Source organism: Pseudopodoces humilis, chromosome 3 (genome assembly GCF_049639895.1).
Source record: "Pseudopodoces humilis isolate 2021_Gansu_Grassland_sample_001 chromosome 3, ASM4963989v1, whole genome shotgun sequence".
Taxonomy (NCBI): Eukaryota; Metazoa; Chordata; class Aves; order Passeriformes; family Paridae; genus Pseudopodoces; species Pseudopodoces humilis.
In genome coordinates, this window is record NC_142202.1 from 78,891 (window position 1) to 103,184 (window position 24,294).

At 45.6% G+C, this 24,294-nt stretch overlaps 1 protein-coding gene across 3 annotated transcripts in view; it reads right to left on the reverse strand.

Annotated features, from left to right (window-relative positions):
- Nucleotides 1-284: 284 nt before the first annotated feature.
- The window catches only part of SLC24A3 (solute carrier family 24 member 3), a 108,501-nt gene continuing 84,491 nt past the window's right edge, over nucleotides 285-24,294 (reverse strand). For all 3 annotated transcript variants that reach the window (XM_088053580.1, XM_088053581.1, XM_088053579.1), the window contains exons 8-17: nucleotides 24,116-24,141; nucleotides 22,499-22,552; nucleotides 20,810-20,955; nucleotides 18,068-18,228; nucleotides 17,244-17,514; nucleotides 15,520-15,686; nucleotides 14,587-14,701; nucleotides 13,613-13,725; nucleotides 4,150-4,215; nucleotides 285-3,522 (exon numbers count right to left, since the gene is read on the reverse strand). In XM_088053580.1, the coding sequence (XP_087909706.1) occupies nucleotides 3,373-3,522; nucleotides 4,150-4,215; nucleotides 13,613-13,725; nucleotides 14,587-14,701; nucleotides 15,520-15,686; nucleotides 17,244-17,514; nucleotides 18,068-18,228; nucleotides 20,810-20,955; nucleotides 22,499-22,552; nucleotides 24,116-24,141 (1,269 nt within the window). In that variant the 3' untranslated portion in view covers nucleotides 285-3,372. The remainder of the gene's footprint in view (nucleotides 3,523-4,149; nucleotides 4,216-13,612; nucleotides 13,726-14,586; nucleotides 14,702-15,519; nucleotides 15,687-17,243; nucleotides 17,515-18,067; nucleotides 18,229-20,809; nucleotides 20,956-22,498; nucleotides 22,553-24,115; nucleotides 24,142-24,294) is intronic.

Here is a 24,294-nt window from a genome sequence, read left to right on the forward strand (position 1 = left end):
TGAAATTGCTAGGCATGGAAACAAAAACAGTCGGCTGGTCCAAGAACCAGAGCAGCCTCAGGCGCCAAGGTGACCGTTGCTTTGAGAAGATGAAAACTGCAAATGAACCACAGTCACGCTAAAAATACCCAAGAGAACCCAGCTTCCCCAGTGGCTCCCTGCAGCCCCCCAACCCTGGGCCTCAGAGCCCCCCCGGCTCCCTCCCTCCTCCCTAAGAGCAGCACCCCCAGCCCCAGCAGCTGTGCCAGCCTGGCTGGCTCCCGAGGGCTCCGGTGACGGCTCGGGCAGCCACGGGCACGGCTGAGCCTCCCGCGGGGACACTGCAGCCAGGCACTGCCTGTGCTCCAGGGTCTGACCTCGCAAGGAACAACCCCCCGGGAAGGGAGAACCCCTGGGAGACTCAGTCCCCTGCAAGGCCCAGTAAAGCTCTGAGTACGCCCTGCATTGGAACAGAACCGTCCAGGCCACTTTTGAAGACGGTGTAAAGGAAGGATGCCAAAAATTGCCTGTTTTTTGCTCTGGGTCCTTCTACACAGGCCGCGACTGTGCTAACAAGCGTGAGAGGGGCGCTCTCTCCTGGCACACTCAGTCCGTCTGCTCTATCCCAAACCAGGCCCGGACCTGACGATTTAGCTGCAAATCATCAGCACATCTGGCAGGAAGCATCGCTCCAGAACGTGCTTACCGAGCCGTCCACGGCACAGGTAACGGCAGTTCAAGGTACCTTTGGCTGCTGCTTAGAACAAGCTGCTTGCAGAACACTCTGGCAACACACACAAGTATCAAAGCAAGGTATTTCAGGTTTTACACACAACACAAAACTACAATTACTACAGTATTTAATGCACACCAGTAGGAAAAGTTCCTAAAAAATACTCATGCAGTTTTTGTGCCGTGGGATAGGTAATGGCTATTTCGCAGAAATAGATCCAACTGGCTCCATTGGAGCAGCAGTATAAATATTCAAAATAGAAGAAATAATAGGCCCTGATATGAAACTTCTTTTTTTCCTTCCCCTTATCAGCAAGGACACACTCTGCTTAGGAGCAACTGCACCTCGCTATGAAGTGGAGCTGTGTGTTTGTGGGCTGGCTTTAATGACACATGCCACATCATTGCAAACATCATTTGACTTAAGGAAGTATTTTAGGCATTTTAGTGGTTGTTATTATTATTATTATTCATCTTGTTAACAACGACAACAAAAGAAACAAAAACCCAACAACAGGAAGGTACAGTGGGCTTCCTAATGCAAGAAGATATCCCACATCACACAGGTAGGGCACAGGTAGGAGAAGGCTGCTCAAACCTCAGTTGCAGAGCTCAACAAGCAGCAACGCAATTGCTTTCCAGGATGAAAACTGGCGATACAGGCATGTCATCCACTCTCTCTACTGTCTGTCCCTGGACCCTTCCTTCTTCTTGCCAGGGATCCAGCATTCCCCGAGCGAGGCCAGCAGGACGTGGCTTTTTCCACAGGACTTTGCTGCCACGCACAGTGCGAGAGCCGGCAGTGCCTCCACGTGTTTGGTGTAACAAACAAAGAAAACCGGCTGCTGAGCTGAAGGGAAACCACATGGTGCAGATATTTTCATTTGCGACATTTTTCCCAAAGAAAATCAGATTGAAAAAAATCAATTCCAAAAGTACAAACGAAATAAAAACCGGCTTTTCATCTGTGAACAGAACGTGGCTCTCTTCCTTTTTTTTTTTTTTTAAACTGGAGCTCTTTCTTTTCCTGCTGTAGTTTAGGGTTTGGTGTTTTGGGTTTTCTTCTTTTGCTGTACCTTTACTATTATTTGCCACTGTTTGTACCATAGACAAAAACATTCACCTAGCTGGTATTCTCTTAATACATTTCATAGCAGAACATATACAAGAGGAAAAAACATACCAAATGGATCAGAAGTGATCAGTGCTTAAAGTAAATACAAGAGCCACAGTGGCAAGAACCCACAGTATCAATACATACAAATGAAGTAATGATGGTGTTTCTCAGGGGTGGAATCTGCCTGCATATTAATACGGAACTATACAAAATCTTGCAGGGATACTGGAACAATGACTAGCTAAACTTTCACAATAACTTAAGATCTGTGAGCGAGTCTGCGTTGAAGATATTCCACATTTTAAAATGCGCCATCTCAGTCTTCCTCCCTCCCAGAAGGAGGGGTGATGAATCCACACAATCTTTTATCAGGTAAGTTCAACTGCTTAAGATGACAAATATCTGGCCAGATCCAGTGTGTTCTTTAAAGAATGGCAAATTACGACTTCAGTAACTATGTCTGTGCAAAATATGCCTCTTTCCTCTTAAAGAAACCAGTGTCTGTAACTCATTTAGAAAAGTTTTCACATGTACTTACGTCCTTCTCAGAATGAATAAGACATGAACTATTGAATCCCCCCAAAACAAGAAATCTGATGAGGCAGAGAAAGTTCTGACCTTCCGTTTCCATGTGCAGACCGTTAAAAACCAGGACACCTCCTTGGTAGCCCTTCTGGGCTGGCGATCAAACTATTGCTTGGAAATAACAAACACCCTAGTAATAAAACTCCAACATTCATCATTCATAGTAAAATGGTAGCAGTGTTTACCCTTTGAATCCACATTTAGCTTGCATTCTTTAACAAACCTGTACAAGGTTAACTATTTATAGTAAAAAGTCATCAGTTTTTCCTTGATCTTTTATCCATTCTTATGCTGAGTTCCTTGAATTGCATTTCCAATCTACACTGCCCTGCGGCCTTTGGATTGTTACAGGAGACCCAGCACTCAGAAGGAGAGGATGCAAGAGAGGATGTTGATCTCTGGCAAGTAAAAAAAAAAAGAACAAAAACAATACCCCCACCCCCAAACAAACAAAAAAAACCTGCAAACCCAAAACTAAAAGCTAAAAACAAACAAAAAACACTCCCCACAACCAAAAAAAAAAAAAAAAAATCCCACGATTCTCCTTGAAAGTCAACCTCCATATGACGTACCCTCTTCTGCATTGTAGTAATAGTCTGAAGTGATAAATTAATTAGTCTTCCATCAAATAACTTAAAAAAAGAAGGAATCGTAGCAGATCAGTTTTGACTGGCTTAACGCCAGTTAGCAGCCAGTTCATCTTGAGTCCCAGTCACACTGTTCAAAAACTGAGCTAGGAAATCACGTGGATGTTGAAAGAAACTCTTCACATCGATGAAGGATTGTTCCAGGCTGTGGGGGCCAAGGAGAGGGCAAACCTAGACGGGGCCACGGGTCCTATGAACAGTGAACAGTGAACAGGTCACGACTTGGAGGTGCACTGCATCCAGGAGATGCCAGCCGTGGCTTGTATTGCACAGGTAAAAAGGAAGCTCCTCCCGACAAGTCTGCCACCTGCATTAGTGATCTCTGCACATTGGCAAGTTCACAAAAGTGAAAACATTGAATTCTGTCATGATGGAGAAACACAGGAAGATGCCGTAAAGGGAAAGGCACACACACCCTAGCTTCTTATCCAGTTTCCATTTGTTCATGTGGACACCAAAAACCTACAATAAACACAGAGTAAGCCACCACAGCAGGAACATTTTGAATAAAGTGGTAAATCCCCTTCTCAGCTACAGGAGCCAAAAGAGGGCGGTCCCCTTACTGATGATGATTAGCTGGAAGCAATCACAAACTGCACCAAGTGAGCTGAAAACCACAGCTCAGGTAAATCAGAGCAGCAGTCACAGAAGCCACCCTGACTTACATCACCACACGTCACCTGTTTCTGCAGTGAATTTCATTTTGGCAAGAAGAGTCTCATTTAATTCAATTAGAAATGGATTTAAAGGCCAGGTTCCTTTTATTTTTTTTAAACACAAAATGTTTCATGTGCTCTTCTGCATCAAGGGACCTGCTTCAGCTCTAGCACAGAAATACCATACTAATGGCTCTCCCAGGCTCCTCCCATGGAAAACACACAGGCAGGAGTGCCACCCCGTGGGAGCGACAGCTCCCACGAAGAGCCAGATCAAGGCCTTGGGAAGCTTTCAACAGCAAGGAGCACCCTTATCCCCTGACAACAGACTTTGCAACCACTGTTTCAACTGGAGCTGAGAAAGGAGCAGGTGAAGAAAATGTCTATAAAAATACCTCTCTTGGAAAAGAAGAACAAAAGACTATATACATACTGTGACAAAAACCGATGCCAGCAGGAGACCGACAGAATAGATAAGTCCTCTGCTGTTTAACCGAATCTGTAAAAGAAGGAAGTTTATCAAACCATCTCACAATTTCAATCAACAATATTCCTCTCTGCTTATATTTCTGTAATCCTAAACTGCTGAGCTGCTAAACAGTGGTTTGCAAGCTGTAAATGCCAAGTCACAGATAACTTTGCCTACTCCCTATTTTGCCAAAGAAGGAGTGTTATTAGAGGAGCATCCTTAGGACCTGACAGCATTTCACAGCCTTCCACTTCCACTTTGCCATCCCTTATACTACTATATCATGACATTTTCCAACTCCTATATGGAATCCTGTGTAAGAACAAGCAGGAGAAAGGAGATTTTGCATTCAGTCACAAACTAATGCTTCACTGAAAATAAACAAGGGGGGAAAATAAACAAGGACACACACAAGTGCCTGACTTCTACCCTACTCTCACCTTATTTCTTCCCTACTCTTACTCCTCTTGGTGACGGAATGAGTCAGGAATCTCAAACCCAGAGCTTCAGGTGCTGGAAAATTGTCTGTATCAATGCATCATGGCACACTAACACAGGCTGGACCTGATTTAGCACTGAGGAAGATCAGACAAGGAGACAACTTACTGCCTGCAGGACTGTGTACCAGGCACATTACAGGCTCTGGTGCAGCTGTCTCCATGGCAGAGCCCCAGTTACAGCCACTGTCCAAGAGAAGAACCGAGATGCAGGTCCATCAAAGCTGGGAAGCCATTAAACTGCCGCTTTTAGAGGCTTTGAGTCTAACCTAAGGAACTCACCTGCATCTTTAAGGCCCAAATACCTTTTAAAACATGATTTCTGTGAAACATAAACCTATCATTATAAAGGAAGGCTACAGGGAGTAAAGCCATCTCTCCAATCCCACTCTTCAGCTAGGACTACACTTCTCCTTGGCTTCCCATCCTTCTCTTGGGAATCATTATCCTTTTGGGCATTTTTATATGACATCAAACAGCATCACCTGCAGCCTCATCAGATCCACTCAGTGGAGTCTCTCAAAGCACTTCTCTGGAAGCTACTGTGTGGACAGAACATCCTTTTAGGGAAGGTTGGCTTCTCGGTGCTCCCATCCTTCTAGTTAGACTATAAGGAATCCCATTTTCAGGACAAGTGGGTACTGCTAATGTGACAAGCAGAACTACAACTTTAACAATGCAGGAATACTGATACACTTGTATAGTTTTGCACTGCAGCCAGGAAATCCTTTCCACCCGAGGAGTGCTCCTAAATCCAGAGTAATGGTTTAGGTTCACTCCCCCAGGTTCCACTGAGGGGAGAATCTGACCTGTAGAGTCAGAAAGGACCATCAGCCCTGACACTTGGAAACTCTGAGCCTGCACTGCACTACGCACACCCAGGATCTTCTAAGCCAATTCCTGCGGCCCGAACTTCGCCGTTCCCTTCACACATGTTAAAATACCAGCTCACACAAATGGCACATTTTCCTTCCCTTCTGGTTGTTGACACCATGAAAAAGGCAACAGCCATGATGATCATTTTGCCTGAAAGGTACTGTAGGATTTCTTTAGGATGAATGCGTTGTAAGGGTATGGATGGACAGCAGGACCATTACATTCCTATGGCCACTAAATGTTAAATACAATATTCTCATCAGGCTGCTCAAAGAAATGGAGGGTTTGGATTGCTTCAGGGCATGAAGACTGATTTTGGGACTGTCTGCATAACTGAAGATGAAAAATGTCACGATCTCACTGCTAATGTAAACTTCAGAGACGGGCCAGCCTGCTCTGCTTCTGTCATTCCTGTGCATCCATTCCTCCTCTCTGGCTTCCACCCATCAGAATGGCCCACATGTAGCAGCTAACCAGCATTTCCATCATTATAAAGTAAAAAAAAAGGCCCTACACTAACTCTGTGTACTAAAACTAAAATACGCATTTAAAGCTGCTTTCTCTGCTATCCCAAATGAACAGCAGCTGACTAGCAAAGAGATACAATTTTACAATAAATTCCCGTCTGGCTTTTGGTCAGGAATTTTGTTTGACCAGTGCCATTATCTGTAAAAACTGTCAGTATAAAATGTATCAATTGGAAAGGGATCTAAAGGAAAAGGAAGCAAATGAAGAAAATGGAATTATTTTAGCAGGGAAAATGTCTGAATTTAACCTAAAGTGCAGATACTGCTTCTAAGTTACAACTTCATCCTCCATAAAACCAGCAGAGCATTCCAAAGGCCTCTGTGTCCAATTTGCTGAGGACAGTGATTTGAAAGAGAGGTGTTTGGGGCTGCTTTCTTCAGACTATCTGCGAGGCTCTTCCTTGGAGGTCATTTAGGTGAATAAAAGATGCTATTAGGGATAATTCAAAAGCAGAAAATGTATGCTAATTATTTACAGCACCTTTACCAATATAGGAGCCACACACACCATGCTGTTCCTATGTGGGCCAAGCAAACGTGGCAACTTCTGCAGCATGAGCATCAAGTTCCCCTCGCAGGGTTACTGGACCAAAACACTGGAGTTTCACTCCAGGTTAACAGTTCTCAGCTTGGGTTTAACCAGCCACATTCCTGGCCTGGTATCTAGCCCAGCTCCCACTGCTGGGCAAAGCAGAGAGCTATTAATTAACCTAAATAGCAAGAACATTCCTGCCAGACCTGCCACATTTTTTAACAGGCATCTTATTTACCTCAGAAAGTGACCCTACAGAACCAGGGGCGGTTTTCATACAGTGCTGCTGAGTGGTTTTGAGAGAGTGAAATCCGAATGAGGCGGAATCCCCACGGTTCATGCATGCCTTGCTCCTCTCACTGTGTTTTTCTGTTTACCTGAAGGATCCTTCCACTCTCCCCATGTGCTGGATGCTGCTGAGGTGAGGCATGCCCCTGCCCAAGCCCTGCAGCGCTCCCTGCGAGCCAGACCCACGGGAATGGTGCTGTGCACAGGGTAACCCCACCGCACTGCAAATCCGGGTCATCTGGAATGACACCGGGCACCCACCTATGGGATCCACCTCCCCGTCATCCCAGGGCAAGTGTGCTTTGGGAACAAGCTTACACCAATGTCCACTTGTTCCAGCTGTCCTTCTGTTGTTTCCTATCTGCTTCTCAATTGTTTTATAGCCCTTCTCACATGTTCTTTTCTGTCCTTTCCTGTCCCTTGTCTGCCTGCTCCATGGCAGGCAGGTGCTATGCACGCACCACCTCCTGAGCCTCAATAGAAGCATCTGGAATTCTTCACACCTTTTCCAGTACTTTGAGCTCACCAGCAACATTTTTTTACTCAAACAGTTGCACTTGTTCTTCCAGAAGTTCCAGCTGTGACGTGTATCTAGTTCAGCCAAATGAGCTTCCTGACAAACCTTTTCTTTTCCTGAATTTGACTTTGGACTACCTACTGCTGTTTCACGAATTTCCCATCAATCTACAGCCCTGGAAGTACAGATTTCACTGATTCCACTCCTCTGGTAATCACCAGCCTACCCCATTTCTTATCATGGCTTTTAACTATGAACACAGAAGCCCAGAAGATTCTGAAATTTGAAACAAAAGCTTAAGAAAAATGTGTCCTCGATCTGTCATATTAGGGCAGAAATCAGTCAAGCAGTCCTCTCATGAGTATAGTGGTATTTCCTGGAAGAGGCAATGGAATACATTTCCTTGGAATATGTGAAAATGTGCAACTTCAGGGGAAAAAAAGGGCAGCAAAACATTCAAATCTCAAAGTAAGGGAGGAGATAATTTCAGGTTTTAGCAAAGACCAGAAAAGGAGTCTCAGTTGGAGTCATCTAAATTGTATAAGGAAAAGCCCAGTCCCCCGTTCATTTAAGAATAGGAAATGCCTCTTCCCCAAGAGAAAACTCTCTGCAGAAGAAGCACTCCCTCATACTGCAAGGAGGAAGGATGCATATTCCCAAACTCCCCTTTGAGGACTGGCTTGTGTGTAGGCGCTGCAGCAAGGCAGAAGAATGCTGTTCTGGCTGATCACACACAGAAGGCTTGCACACTCACAGCCTCCTGTCCGAGTCTGAGGGGGGCCACCTCCCTGCTGCTTGTGCAGCAGATGCAAAGAGGCTGCCACCAGCTCCAGCCATTCCCATGCTGCTGTGGCAACCAAGGCTGAAGCTAAACAGCAGAGGAAAGACAATGGAAATAGAAATTATTCCATTCTCAAGTTCTTTTCTGGCAGCTGCTTAAGGGAAAACAGGAAGCTATTGCCAAAACCCACACTGGTCTTGCTTCAGGACCCAAGTATGACAGAAATTACCCCAGTGAGGAATTTCTGAAGGGCTACACTTTGTTTCAAGTCCCTCAGCTGAAAAAGCTGCAGGTCTTCTGTATGTCTGGGTATCCTTCTCCCTCAGTGTCTCTGCCTGGCAGTGGAAATTCAGTCTAAATCCTGCATTCCCGAGGTCTTGCCCTGAGACAGTGGTCTGAGCGAATTGGAGCTTCAAACATTCATGCATTCCTGCATGTTTAAATGGAATTTCCTTCTCAAACATGTTTTTAGACTCCTAAGAAAGTGTCCCTGTTTTGTTCCATATCACAAAATTCACTTTGCAGAGGGTACATACCTGGAGTACTGCACGTGGCCACCCCGGGCATCACGCAGGAGATGCAGGAGCTATGGCTGGAGAGAGCTCCCATAACGCTAGGAGGTTTGGCAGTGACACTTTTGCTCTACTACAGTATGATCATCCCAGTAATCTCTCTGCCATGAAGCCAGGGAGCCAGCTTTGTCCTAATGTACCGTTCACCCTAGTGCCTTGGAATTAAACCAGTGAAGATCAACTGGTCAGTGAGGAGCAAAGCAGAGATGCTTCCCATCTCCATGTATGCTTTGCAAGCGTTTGCTTCCCTCTGGATTCTCTGATGCCTACAGACAATTGCACTGGGATTATTCCTACTGTCTCAAGCTGCTTGGCTGCGTGGAAGGAAAGTCAGGTCTCTCAGACTTCTTATGTACTGTCAAATTTTGCTGAAACTCACTGAAGTTATCAGGCAGAGGAGCAAATTGAACTGACATGATTATACTCCCAAACGCTGATGTGATCAAGTGAGCCTGTCTCTTTAGCCTTAGGCTAAAACTCCTGTTCTCTAAAATACTGCTGGATGATGTCTGGTTTACATGCAAAAGAATATTCCAGAGGGAAGCAACTGGACGGAAGATATGGAGCAAACATCCTTCCACTCTGCATATACCAGGTGCACTGGGGAAGAATGCTTACTGGATTAGAGAGTCAGCAACGTGTCCAGGACTCAGTGCTGGAAGAGAGAAGAAAGTGAACTCTGTCAAGACTCTCAAGGTCTGGAGTGATGCTGCTTTTCCTCCTTTTCCTTCCCTTTAAAGCCCTGCTGGCCTGCCAGATTAGCTGTGTACATAACAGAAGGCCAGAGCTGCTGCAGGAGGGTGGCCAGGTGAGCAGTGGAGACAGAAGCTCCAGTGGGGAAGCAGAGAGGAAGGCAGAGTTAGTACCTGGACATTAATGAGTGTTCAGGAACAAGGACCTTTAAAATAATAAACATAGAGTTGGGTGAAAGACTTGCTTGGCACTCTAACAACAGAAGGGGTCTGATGAGGGAAGTTTAATCCTGAATAGATCTGCCTTTTCATGGGAAAAGGGTCGGTGGCTTGGTCCAAGCCAGGAATTCTGGAACTGACACCTGAGCTGAAGGCAAAGGGTGAGGTACTTGCAGTGTAACCACATCCTAGGGGAAAATATTTCATTTAAAGCAGGAACAAAGAAGGAAAACCCCATATAAACCTGATGCTTCCAAGATGCAGCCTGAGAATCATAAGATAGTTTTCCTTTCCCTTCTTGTAACAAGGAAGGAAGAATAAAATAAATACTAAGCTGAAGCATCCACTGACAATGGGGCTGGGGAAGGGGCAGTCAAAAGAGAGGCACTCCATCAAAATGCGATTTAGCAACCCAGCATCAGGATTCGTCTGCAGAGATTCACAGCTTAATTCCAGTTCTGCCATTCTCCTACTGTGACTCCAGCAAGTCCACTCGCCTCTCTGACAGGTCCCCCTCTTGCTCTTTTCCTGATGCATAGATCCGTTAGATCACAAAGCTGCCTTTTCCCACATCAGACACCATCCCATGGAGTGAGCTTGTCTAAACAACAAGTCCCAATTCACTGAATGGCTGAGAGAGTGCCGAATGCCCATGATCACAGGGCACCAGGCTGCTCCACACACGTGCATGCACAGCATCAGGAAGGAGCAAATCTCGTTTCTTGAACAGTAACATGGCAGAATTCTTTACACCAGGATTAACAGGGAGCAAAATCTGTTCACAGGGAATTCCGAGGCAGGCAGCCTGGAACAATACATGTATACAGATTTTACTGATATATGAGATATGATATTAGAGATTACTAGTATGATATTAGAGATGTACACCACACTCTAGAGAAAGCCCTGAGTGTTTAGAATCCCAGAAAAGAAAGGCTGGAGGGGGCTTCTAGGAGGCTCTCCTACATTAAAGTTTACCTTTAAAGACACAGCTTCCACGGAAGTTATTACAGCTTGTTTCTTAAAATGTGTTTACTTTCAGCAAGAGCTTAACTTCGCCACCATCCACTTAACATTGAATATTCTAGGGAGGCAAACGTGGTTTTGGATTACCACGGCAAAGTACTTGTGATCAAGCAAGCCCTTTTTGTCTTCTACACGTCTTTTCCTGCTTCTGCATGCAAGTCAGGGGCATCAAGACTGCTCTGAGGAGTTCCCCTGTTGGAGGAGATACTACAGAGACACATATGGGTCCTGCCAAGCACCAAAGGAACAGTACTATTAGCTCAGAAATCACCTAGTACTTCTGACCCACAGTGACATTCAGTGGACAACCAGGCTGGCCTGAGCCCAGGGGCCCCAGTGCAACTAGCAGGGCCTGCTCACGCAAGCAGCCCGAGGCTCAGCGTGACAGACCTCAGGAACTGGAGCTCCACATCTGCTGCCCCCTCTGACCTGGGTGCCAGGGACTATGGCCACACTCCTGGAATAGCAAACAGCACCTTGGGGCTCTAGGCACCGTCACCAAGGTACACCTGACCCAACAGCTAATGCTGGCCTTTGCCACCACAATAATTAATTACTAATAACAGTGTGGTAAAAGGGGGCTTGCTTTGTTTCAAAGTCCAATTACCCAAGGATTTGGAGAGAAATCCAGGAACAGCAAGTGAAAACTGAGGAAACTCCCTTTTGCTAGTTGTGGGGCTGTTTCCAAGACTGCCTTTTGCAGCCATGTGATCACACTGTACAATGGCCATTTTGGGTGTGTGAAGCAGTAGTGATACAGTTACACCTCCGTGAAAGCTGTCTGCTTCTGTTCAGCCACTTGTTTTCATCCTTTTTCACAAAAACATAGATGAGCTATAGAGAAACCCCTCATTAAAGAAAGGGATTTTATTCCTACAGTACTGCTTCCTTGTGGCACTCATATATTCAAGAGGGAAGATTTGAGGAACTGAAGGCTGGTCAGCCCAACCTTGATCCCAGGAAAGATGATGGAGCACATGATCTTGGGAACCACTTCTAAATACATGAAGGACAAGACATTGATTTATGGAGGGGAAATCCTGTTGACCCTGCCTGACAGCCTTGTATGATGAGGGGACTTGCTGGGTAAGGGAAGTGCAACAGACATTGTTTATGTTGACTTTAGCAAGGCTTCTGGCATTCTCTCAAACATCCTGGGGGACAAACAGAGGAAGAACAGCCTAGATAAGTGGACAGTGGAATGGCCTGATAACCAGCTAAAGCACTGTGCTCCAAGCCCAGCTGGGGGCCAGTCACTAGGGCCTCACCCCAGGGGTCAGGACTGCTTAGTGTCTTTTTTAATGAACTGGATGATGGGGAGAGAGCAGGCTCAGCAAGTTCACAGCTCATACAAAACCAGGGAAAGTGGATGATGCTCTGGAGGGCTGTGCTGCCATACAGAGGGAGCTGAAAAGGCTGGAAAAAAAGTGCAGGCAGCAAACTCATTAACATCTACAAAGGGAAAAGCCCTGCACTTTCGAAGGAATAACACCACATATCAGTACTGGGCCGACCAGCTGGAAAGCAGCTTGGCCAAGCTGTTGGTCCTGGTGGATGCCAAGCTGAAGTCAACAATGCACCCCTGTGGCATGGAGCACCAGCAGCATCCTGGGCTACATCAGGAGAAGTGTTGCCAGCTGGAAGAGCTAGATGATCCTTCTCTGCTCACATCTGGAGTGCTTGGTCCAGCTCTGGGCTCCTCACTACAAGGAAGATATGGACTTCTTGGAGCAAGTCCAGTGAAGGACCACAAGGGAGATTTAAGGGATGGCAGCAACTGACTGTATACAGAGAGGCTGAGAGAGCTGTGACTGCTCAGCCTAGAGAAGAGAACATTCAGGGGGATCTGATGGGAGATGACAGAGAAGATGCAGCCAGACTCTTCTGAGTGATATCCTTTGAAAGGATAAGAGGAACCACACAATTTTAAATGCAGAAATGCCACAACAATGTAAGAATGCTTTTAAATGTGATAGTGGTTAAGCGACAAAGCAGGCTGCTCAGAGTGGCTGTGCAGACTCCATCCTTGGAAGTACTCAAGACCCAAGAGGACAAGGTCCTAAGCATTCTACTCTAGCTGACCCAGCTTTGAGCAGAGGGCTGGGGACTCCAGGGGTACTTGCCAAGCTCAACGGTTCTGTCATTCTCCTGCCTTTTAACTTTGCATTCACTCAGTGACCGTAATCAACAGACTTCCCTCTGCCCTACGCTGCTGTCTGAGTGGTGCCCAGGTAACAGCAATAGCCACAGCAACTTCCCTCTAGAACTCTGTGGCATCTCCTGCTTTTCCTTCTCAGATGGAACCCTGCATCAACTCTGGGGAAGGGGTTGGCTCTTTTTTCCCTTGGGAAGTACAGCGTAAGTTCATTGGTGTTGGGTAGTTTTGTCTTAAACAGGAAAGCTCTGCAGAGTTTCCTGCTGATGCTCACGCTCTGAAACATCCAACTATTTAACAGTTTCCTTCACTTTCAATTATGTTAACAGTTTAGTAATACCATAATTTTTCCAATCAAAAGCCCTGCGGATCTCATCTATATTTTATATTTCACCTGTGTGTTTATCCCCTCTGCCTTATTAAAAACAGGGTCATTCTTACTTGGAATATAATCAAGAGTATGAAAATCCAATGCACTCTAGCTAGCAAGCTTATTTCAGCACAGACTCCTATCTTCAAGGAAGAAAGGGAAGTACTTGTCCTCAAAAGGATGGGAAATGTCCAGTGACAATTAATTTCTACTTCTCCCATATCATAACAGAGAAAATTACCTGTTTTTTCAAATGAAGTCCACAGAATTTTGGACTTCTTTTTCTTCCTTGATAGATCTAGCTTATTATAAATAAATAAATAAATACATAAATAAATAAAGAATAACAACAATGTGAACAAATGTAGGACTTACGTATGATCCGTAATTCACTGCTAGGGTCTGCAAAGCCCATGGAAGGCCTAGGCCAATTAAAATATCAAAAACATTGCTTCCGATGGAGTTGGACACGGCCATATCCCCCATACCTGCAGGAATGGAAACCACATACTGTCAGACATGTCTCAGAAAAGTTTTGCAGCTTCAATTTGAGGCAATCCAGGCAATTTCCACTGCTGAAGACCAAGATTTATGGAGGATGACCCTCACTGCCTCCCTTCCCTTTGCCCTCTCCCCACCATACAAGGCCAGCAGGCTTAAAGGGGCTTAAATCCACCTTCCTTCCAGGATCCTTTGAGAATTCCTCTCCACTAATCCTCTGCTGCTGAGAGGCCCCGCTGTGCTGGCTGTGACCTGCCAGCCCTCTGGTGCCATGTTCAGGGGGGCTTTAGACACTTCACTGTGACCATGACACATGAGCTTCTGTATCAGACTGACTGCAAAAGGTCTTTGAGTCGTCTGTTCAGCAGCTGCTTATTTCCATGAGGAGCCGCTGGTTTTGCTCCCCAAAGCAGTACTGGCACTTGCTTTTCCTCTTAACACACCTGTTGCTGGGGCCACAAGTAGGGGGGAGCTGCTTTCCTTAAAAACAGTAGTATCTTTCAGTCCTTATGACTGTGAAGGAAAGATGCAAAGGTGACCTGAAAGATTCTTATGCCACTAAATAGCTCTAATACCACTGATATTCAAATTAAGAAAATTACTGTGATTTTTGAGGAAGGCTTGAATTTGACAATAGTGCCAGAACTTGTTCCACACTGCTGCTGAGAACCTGTTAACTGCCTTGCAACAGCAGCACAATTTATTTCCTTCTTTGTTCTTGCTTTAAATTTCAGGCTCGTGAAAAGAGCTCTGTATATTCTCCTGCTGAGGAAACACCTGTGCTACCTGAAGAGGAGGAGAATGTCAGGACACTTCCACAGCAGGATGCCATCCCAGCAATGACCCACCTTGCCTGGCCACGATAAGGCTTGCCATGCAGTCTGGCACACTGGTTCCTGCTGCCAAGAAAGTGATGCCCATGATCACATCTGGAATTCCCAGTGTGTACCCAATGATTGTCACCTAAGAAAAGGAAATAAACTGTCAAGCTGCTTACAAGAATTAAGACCCGAGACCAACTTGGCCAAAATCTGCAAGATGCTGTGAGACAGAAGGTATCTCTCAGTGCAAACTCACACTTCCTTTAAATAGAGGCTTTTTTTGTGACAGGCTTTTTTTGGTATATTCATCAACTGGCAGGGAATAGCACTGACCTGCTGTGTACCCTCTCAGGTTAGTTGTTCCATACATGTCATCCACAGTTTTCCTGATACTAACCCGGAAAAGAGACTATATGGTCGCTCACTACCCTGGGTAACTGTGTCCTGATCTTAGATGAAGTTTGTAAACATTATTACATACAAATACTAGCTAAGCAGACACAAAACCACCCTATGGTTCTAGTTCTGCAAGAATTTGACTGAATGCCACGCTACTGTTCATGCCGAGTTCAAAGTGTTAATATTCACAACTCCACATCTCTTGAGCTTGCTTGCTTGCTCCAAGAGAGTGAAAAGTTAGTTGTTGTGGCCAGATGGTCACTCAGCAACCCTCACGCTACCCTGCAGGACTGGGAGACATTCCACTGCTGCAGCTCTAATTGTTGCCCAAGGTGAAGAATCTGGATGAAATGCCAGCCCTAAATCAAGTTCAAAGGCCATGGCTACTGGCCCCTAATTTTCCTCTCTAAGTGTGGACAGGTCCAATAGAAATAGAAGCAAGCCTAAGGTTTCTCACCTGAAAACTCAGGTGTGTAGAACTTCCTATGCATTTTTCTAGACTGACAAACCCGCTGGTGTTTCTGCTCCCAGGCAGTGGTTTCTGGGTTAGTTAGTACGTACCATCCACACCATCATGTAAGAAAAAGCTGCAATCCACAGGGTAGAAGAAGCAAAGGTGACCATGAACCATTTTTCCAAGTGGGGTTTGTTACAGTTGGGCACTGTGAAGTACAGGACAAAACTCAAGGGCCATGTGAAGACCCACTTCAACATTTCTATCTTGCCAGCTGTCAAATGACAAAACAAAGGGAAACAACCACAAGTCACGTCTACTGTATTTCAGAACGCTATTATTTTGTTAGCATGTGCAAGCAAGACGCCAGGAACACCTCAGCCTGTTACGCCAACATGCCATTCCTTGTTCAGAAGATTATGATGTGATGGCAGATAGGAGGGCAGAGACTGGCACAGGAGTATGAAGGACCTCCCTGAGAGTTTAAGTAATAGGTCAGACCACATGCGCTCCCCCTCCTCCTCAGTCAAGTTCTTACAGAAACCACATAAAATACAAGTCCAAGAAAGAGATCTGATTCACCTTCAATCACCTAATAAGAGGGTACAGAAAAGGCAGGCCCTTCACAAGAGAATTACAAAATTCCTTGCACAAGGGGAATTACAAAAGCCAATAGAATCAACTTCCAATAAGGGAAATTCAGAATAGATGCTACCTTAAGTTGTGCATTTTCTCTTTTTTTTCTACTGTGGGGGTGGTCAAACATTGGAACAGGTACGCAAAAGTCTGTTGGATGTCCATCCTTATAGATAATCAAAACTCAACTGGACACAGGCTCGGAGGACCTGCTCTAAGCAGGGGCTGGAACCAGAGATCTCCAGAGGTCCATGCCAGCCTTTCACATATGAGAGTCCATTGGACATCTAAACTACTGTCTTTAAGGCTCAGGTCTTCTCCTCACTCAAACTACAGAAATGCTGTTTGAGTGAGACCTGAACAGGAGTTCCCAAATTTTTTTTCTTGCCTGTAAAGTGTAGGACCAATCCCTACAGTATTCCAGCCTGCCTGCAACACAGCAGATCTTGCCAGCTATGGCAACTGTGACTCAAAGGCAGGACAGCATGATCATGATCACCCCAGGACCAGAGCCCCGATGTGGTAAGAGGCACTAGGCTAAAAGGAGATCTCCATCCTTCAGGTGCAATGGTCAGCAGCCTGAGGCACATGTGGGTCCTCACGAGTCACGCAGCTGCTCTGACTTTCTAAGCCCTCCATGCAGAGCAGGAAGCACTGTGGCAGTGCCTAGTGAACAGCAGGAAAGCAAAGACACTCAGGACCACCCTGTGTCTCTGCCCCACATCAACATCCCCAGTGCCTTGCCCACACTAGCACTGCATTGTCCAACTGAGGTAAGAGCACACCTCACCTCCCAGCAAAGGTATGTCCTAGCCATGGGCACATCTGACTTTCATTCAGGCTCCTTGCCAACAGTCCAGGCACCCTCAGCTTCCTCCACAGTGAGCAGAGATCCATCTCTCCAGGGGGTGGGCCATGTTCTGGGGGCAGAATCCACCCTGTGGAGATTTCTGCATCTCCCCTATGACTGCAACAGCAGCACAGGGCCAACACAGGAGCTGCAGCAGAAGTGTGCCAGCCCCAGGACCCTGCACCCTGAGAGGTTCCTGCTGCTTCCCAGTTCCCCATCCCTTTTACATGTGACCAGGAGCCTCACTGCAAAGTGAAAGTTGATGGAAGCTCCCAAAGACCTCTACGTGAGTCTGCAATGCTTTCCACCATATCCAAACACCACACAAATGCAGGAGCTTCTTACTGGGTAGGTCAAAAGGTGTGTATGGCCCTTCATGGTCGTCATCATCATCCTCCTCATCCTCTTCCTCGTCGTTTTCGTTGTTCTCGTTATCCTCGTTCTCATTCTCGTTCCCAGCCTCGGCCACGTCCTCGTCCCGCCGCGTGCCATTGACACCGCGCTCGGCAGAGTTGCTGGGGCCTGTTCCATTCTCCACCACGTGCTTGATGGGTATTTTGATTGCTACTTCTGACTCACCATTGGTGTAAGTCCTGCTGTTGATCAGCCTCTGTCTCTGTAAATAAAGCCAAAGTCTTGCTGAAAGATAAGACTTTTTTAAATTTGAGTTTTTTTAAGCAAAAGGAAGGAACAGAGGTAGAGAGATGTGTAGAATTCTTTAAAAATTTATCTTTAAAAGCAAAAGGAATGATTTTCAACAAGTACAACGTGATGCTTGCTTGCAGACCACCAGATAAATCTCACATGTACAGCTTTTACAAGAGATGGTCCAGTGGCTGTGGAATTGACTCCAGGAGTACTCCAAGACCAGTGACATGCTAAGTGCAGTCTCGGGGTAGTACCATGTTATTAAACATACCTATGCAGGGGGCACCTCCTGTGAGCAACAGCTACATGTAACATAACTGCATAACAACCTGTGCTAGAAATCTCCACGGGGACAGAGAGCAAGGAATGATTCAGTGAAGTCAGTGTCAGAAGGATAAAATCTGGGAAGGTGCTATCAGGGATCCAGAAGAAACACCAGAGTTGCATTTCAAGCCAAACACTGCCACAGGAAAAGGCAAATTCAGAAAGAAAAGGGCAGGTGGGGGAGATAAAAGACACACCTCATTGATTAACATACGGCTGGCCATGGAGAGACGTGTTTTGGGAGGGAAATGGCTGGTTATCATGATCCGGAGCCCAGCTTCGGAAAATGAAAGCTGGTGTGGGTAGGCAGAGAGCAGCTCATCAACCATGATCACTGAGGCTTTACGGTGGAAATTTCCTGTAGCCAAGGAACAAAAACAAATTGAGGCCTTCTTCCAGCAGTCTCTCCCTCTGCTCTATGTGGCTCTAAGAAGAATAAACCCATGGGTTCCAGAAGTTCTTTGTAAGAACCATTCTTTCAGCTACACCATTCAAAATAGGCCTCATCTGCCCTTAATTTCTGCCTTCTACACACTCTGTATTCCTGTTTTCAAATAAATTGCCAACATGGAATCATCATCCATGCTCCTTACAAAGAACTAAATCTGCTCTGCACAGCTGATCACAGGCCTGCGTTAGGCAGACCACTGCTTCAACAGCAGCTATGCCACCAAGGCAGCTACGTCCCGTTGTCATCTGCACTTCTGTGAGGATATTGTCCTCATCCACGCTGTGCTCCTGCAAGGTACCAACTCAAACCAAAAGAAAGTTCCTGCACCCTGGGCTTGCAGCTCCCGACTGGGAGCTGCCACCAAACCCAGCAGCAAGTGCACATGGCCAGAGCAATCCACAGCATGGGAGCAAAGGGACAGGGAGACAAGGCTGGTCCCTGGATCGTGCTCCACCTGGGGCACAGTGCCGATGCCTGCTGCCTCTGGGGTTCATTCTTCCTGCACCTGCAAGACACCTTGGGCTGTGAATTCTGCACCAGGACTGGGATTTGGCAGCAGGGAAACTTTGAAGCCTTACCCAACACACTTCTGCACAGGTTTATTAAAACCAGTCTTAAACACTGGCAAATGTTTTGTGGTATTACCATTTTTAATCATCACTGCTGGTCTTACTTACAAGAAGACTATCTCCTCAGCCTTCATGCTACGTTTTTTTCTCTACTGAGGCTTCCATGGAATGGGGTAGATATTTGAGCTCTGTCATATTAGAGAAATAAAAAAAACAAACCAACAACAAAAACCAACTAGACAGCTTTTCCTTGTGCATTTTCCCACACTGGCATTTGTTGAATGGCACCTGGAAGTACTGCCAAACACAGAAATCTTTCTGTTTCAGACTTTTTGGTCCTCTGTTCAGAAAAAGCTTCAGAAAAGGCCCCAGAAGACAGAGTGTCTGAAACCCCCAGGCACCCCACGGCAGCAGGTGCTGTTGGTGGCCCTGTGCCCCTGGCTGGGACACAAAGCAGCACCACTTGCCTTTCCAGGCCTCCCGTGGCCCAGTGCCAAAGAAATACAGGAACAATCTGCAAGAAGATGAAGCAATCCTTTTGTCTTCCTTCCTCGGCCAGTAACCACAAGTGTCCGAATCAAAAAGTTACCAGCAGAGTATGCAAAAACCCACTGTGGGAACATTTAAACCAAATCCCACCATCAGAACTAACCCTGAGGACACTGGTTGAAGTTGGATGTGCCAGCCCTAAGTTTGTGCTCAGTGAGTTTTCCCAGTCCAGCTTTCCTGTTTTTTCCTGAGTTTTTCCACTGCCAGCACAGTTCTGCTGTGGAGAGCTCCATGTGACAGAGAGCTATTCCCAAAAAAGCAGTTTCCCCAAATCAGAGTGCACAGCACTGCTGACAGCCATCCCTCTGCTACAGACCTGTAACTGAGAGCTGGCAGACTCCAAGCATTTGCTGCTGCAAGTAAACCCCACTACATTTCATGTTTAACTGCCTCCTATATACTGACTATGCCTATCAAGCCCTGTGTGCAAGAAAACAGACCTATTTTTGGTTGGTTGGTTGGTTGGTTGGTTAGGGATTTTTGATAGACTAACTAAACACAAGAGGCAGCCCATTTGTGGTCAGAGACCACAGATGACAAGACAGACAAGACAGAGCTTCTTCTCAGGCTAAGTCAGTGCCTCAGGGAAAAGTGAAGTGTTATTTCTGAGGACAGGTACATATACATCCCAAGCAGATACTACACATGCTTGGTGACTGTTTTAAAGACAAAATAAATCCACTGTGAATACAGTTCAGGACATCCTTGCAAATGCAGACATTGAACTACTGCTGCTGAGCTACAGGATGGGGGAATTTTTTTTTAAGCTGAAGAAACACAACCATTTTTATATATGATCATGACTAAAGTCAAACTGGACCGGATTTCAGCTGAAGTGAAATACCCTTAAAGACCACTTACATGGAAAAGTTGGGCATGGTAAAGCCAGCAAGCGAAGTAAGAGCTCAGTACCCAGACCCACACGGAGTCCTCACTGTCCCTTTACTGGGAGTAAAGTGTACACTGTGCACTAAGTAGGGCCTTTTTTCTTGCTCAGTTGATGTCCCTTTGGAGTGGAGTTAAATTTAACTGGAGATGCTGTAAATGGGCAACTTCAGCACAGAGTAACAGTGCCCACAGGAGGATTTTAAATGGCTGTAACAGGCTAGATAAGCAGCCCCTAGGCTTGAAGGAGTCCTTACAGCCAAGCACTTGTCCAGCAGCAAGAATCAGCCACAAGAGGCCTCAGCCACCTCCAGTAGCACAGGCTGTGGTGGCTGGGATCACCACACCATGCCCCTCTCATGTGAGAGGGGTTCCACAAGGGCCACCTGGCCCCTCCTATTTCACGGCTTACAAGACAGCAGCAGTGCCCACCATGTGAGCAAGGAGAGAACACCCAGAATGATGCAAGTGAGAGGGTGACTTACTGGAACAGTTACCTTTCTTTAGTAACACCACTGTGGCATCGCAGTTGCTGTTGTCGTCCATTTCCGTGTTACTTGCTAAACCATTCACCATATTTGCAGAGTTTTTTGTCTTCCTCTCAAAGCAGTGATGAATGGTTGAGTTGTACCTGCACAAATGAAACAAACTCAAGGATGTACTTTTATTTCTTGACAGTCTTCCTTTCCTAGCCTTGTATCATGCAATACAGCTAAGGGAGGGAAGAAAACTCCTCTGGTTTTAAGGAGTATCCCAGTGCTCCAGCTAAATTGTACATCACACAGTCTCTCTGTACCCAAAAGGCTATGAAAGATAGAAGTCATGGATCTTGAATGACATGCACGTTTATGTGTTAGGTGCAATGAATATTCTGTATCATAAGTAATCTTTGCTTGTCATCATCCAAGTGTATTTTTTATCACATAACCACACCTGAGTATCACCATGATTTTACTGTGATGACTCAACCCAGAAACACAACACCTTATGCTAAATTCACGTCAGCTTTGGCAGGGGTGGAGAATAATCCTTGCTTCTTGGAGCATCCAAGAGCGGACACAAATATGAGCCAAGACTCTCCCCATGACACTCAAAGGCAAGGGTAGACGCCTATATACACCAGGCAGAGGTCCCTAACTAGGGTGACCACCTTTCAAGCTATATCCAAACAGGTCTGAAAAGCCTGTTCACATTACAATGTTGTTTTTTTAGGAAAAAAACTGCACACATTACAACTGTCTTGCTGGTCAGTTAATTGTTCCAAGAGTGAACCTACCCTCCATGTCAAAATTTTCAATTATTAGATGAATTCTGACTTGTGTTCCCTTCAGCCAGCCTGAGTGTTTTGCTGTTCTCACTGAGAATTGCTTTCACAATATTTACTCTACTCATCATTTCAAAATAAATCTCTAGTCTTACTTGTGGAGACAAGAGTCAGTGGTGTGCTTGGCAGCTGGTAGGTATTGTTGAATGTTCCAGTTTGAATCTGGGTTTCCTTACCACTGGCTTTTGAAAACAAGACAGGAGGAGCAGAATAGACCAGTTTTAATAGCAAGACCTTGTGTGGAAGAAATCACACAGGCCAGATGATCAGAAAATCACTGCTGACTGTGCTGTAGTTTTATCACGCGTCTCCAGGTAAGCAGATCTGCTAAGAGCTGCTGCAGAGCTTTGCACCCACAAAAAGTAGACTAGAATCTCACTCCTGCTTATTTCTGAGTAGGAATACTAGAGTAAAGTCAGAAGAGACTATTTTGGTGGGACTTGAGAATGGATCCAGGTCTCTTCTCTGCCACAGGTTGTCTGCATTAGCCTTGGTCAGTTCACACAGGACAAGATCCATAAAGCACAGATTCACAGGATAGTTTAGGTTGGAAAAAACCTCCACAATCATCAAGTCCAGTGTTAATTCAGCACTGCCAAGCCCACAGCTAAGCCATGTCCCTAAGTGCCATATTTTTACACATCTTTTAAACCCCTTCAGGGAAATGATTCCACCACTGGCCTAGGAAGCCTGTTTCTTCACCCTTTTGGTGAAGAAATTTTCCCTAACAGCCAAGCTAAACCTCATCTGGCAGAACTGGAGGCTGCTGCTTCTTGCTGTAAAGGCTAGGTGAGGCAAGGGGAGCAGGGAGCCTTAGAATTTAGATAAGCTGAGGGCACATTTGACTTACTTCATTATAAAGATGTAGATGACATACATCAGCACCAAGACTAAGGACTCCCACCTGGAAACAAGAGCAACACATAAACACATCAGAGCAGGGCACAGCATCAGCCATTCCCCATCTGCCACACCGCAAGTGTGCAGAGAAAGGCTTGACCCTCCTGGGCTGCCTTAACATTCCTCTAAAAAAAAAAGGGATGCATAAAGAAACGGCTCGCACATCCATGCATGATGCCACCTTTGTTTTCTTGGCTTCTGTGATTTTACTTGGCCAAACTGACCTGTCAGCTAAGAACAAGTGGCAAAACCCAGGAGTTCAGTGAGCAAATCACACACCAGGGCCATAACCAAGGGATGTGGCCAAGGGAGGGGAGCAGCCACCCTGCTCTGCCTGCAGGGGTGTAGAGCAGGATGCTGGGCTTTGTAAAGCTGATCATGCTAAGGCAACCTGAGCTAGGACAGCTGCTCTGCCACTACTGCTGCTGCATGAGCACTGAGTGCAGCAGACAGCAGTTCAAACTGCTGATTACATACTGACAGGTTTCTTCCCTCTGCTGTTTCTGGGTCAAACTAATGGAATCATGAAATTTGTATGAAAACAAATTACAATATGACTTTTAGAGCTTGTTTCTAGGTAAATTTTTTCACTGTCCAAAATGCTATATTCTGCTTCGTTCCCCAAGACAAACTGTTAGCCCTTGTGGGGAAATCATCCATTATCAAACTACTGTATGCTAAACTCATGGAACATTTTGTCCACAAGGATTGTGAGATATTGCACTAACTGTATCAATGTCTCATTCCCTGCTTCTGAAGACTCAACTTTCAGCTTCTGTGTTACGGTTTACTTTTGTTTTTTTTAAGAGCACAGTTAAATACAACTAGCCCTCGAGTGAATTTCAGTTAAAAAAAAAAACCACACACACAAAAAAATCAACACAGAAAACAAGGCCATTGCCAAGAACGGGTATTTGAAACCTGCCTCTGAAATGAGCAAGAGCCAGTGAGGGAAAACACCGGCCTAAGCAGCCTGATGCTCCCTAGTGCTTGTAATCCAAATTACAGCAGCTGGGAGTGATACCAAAGCCAAGGCTGTCACCTCCAGATGTCACCACAACACCTCTGGAATGTGTTGGAAACAAAACCATGAGACCAAAGCAACTGAGAAGTATCTGCAGCCCTCCTAAACCACCATACCTACTTCACTGCACTTTAACACATTAATAGGGATATCTTTTATTATTATTATTATTTTTATTTCTTTAAATTGGCCATTCACTAAATTACGAAAAATCCAGCTACACACTTATTTATGACTGCTTGGGTGGTCCCTTCTGGCACACCCACAACTCTGCTGAGCACACTGTCATCCCCAGGCTGCTGCAGGGCATGCAAAGGGCACTGACTGCTGCCGCTGTACCAGGAACAGTCTGAGTGACACTCTCCTGGGCTGTCTTCTCTAGCTCCAAAAATTACTTATTCTAGCCTGTCTTGTGCTGACGTTTCTCACACAGCAGCTGCCCTGCAGAACTTTTTAGCTGTCTCCTTTTCTCCTCATAAACACTAATTATGGCAGCTTTTGTGGTATAACCAAAAAAAAAAAACTGAAAAAGGATTCACTTACCAGGAAACTCTTTCATCATAAATAAACTGTGGAGAAAAGATTTTAAAATAGCACGTTATACACAAAACCACAGTTGAAAATAAGTCATCACCTGAGGCAGGGGACAGAGTAAAGCAAGCCAGTAAGAGTAAAGCAGAGGGCTTGTGGCAATTGCATTAAGCTCAGGTGTATTTTGGCAC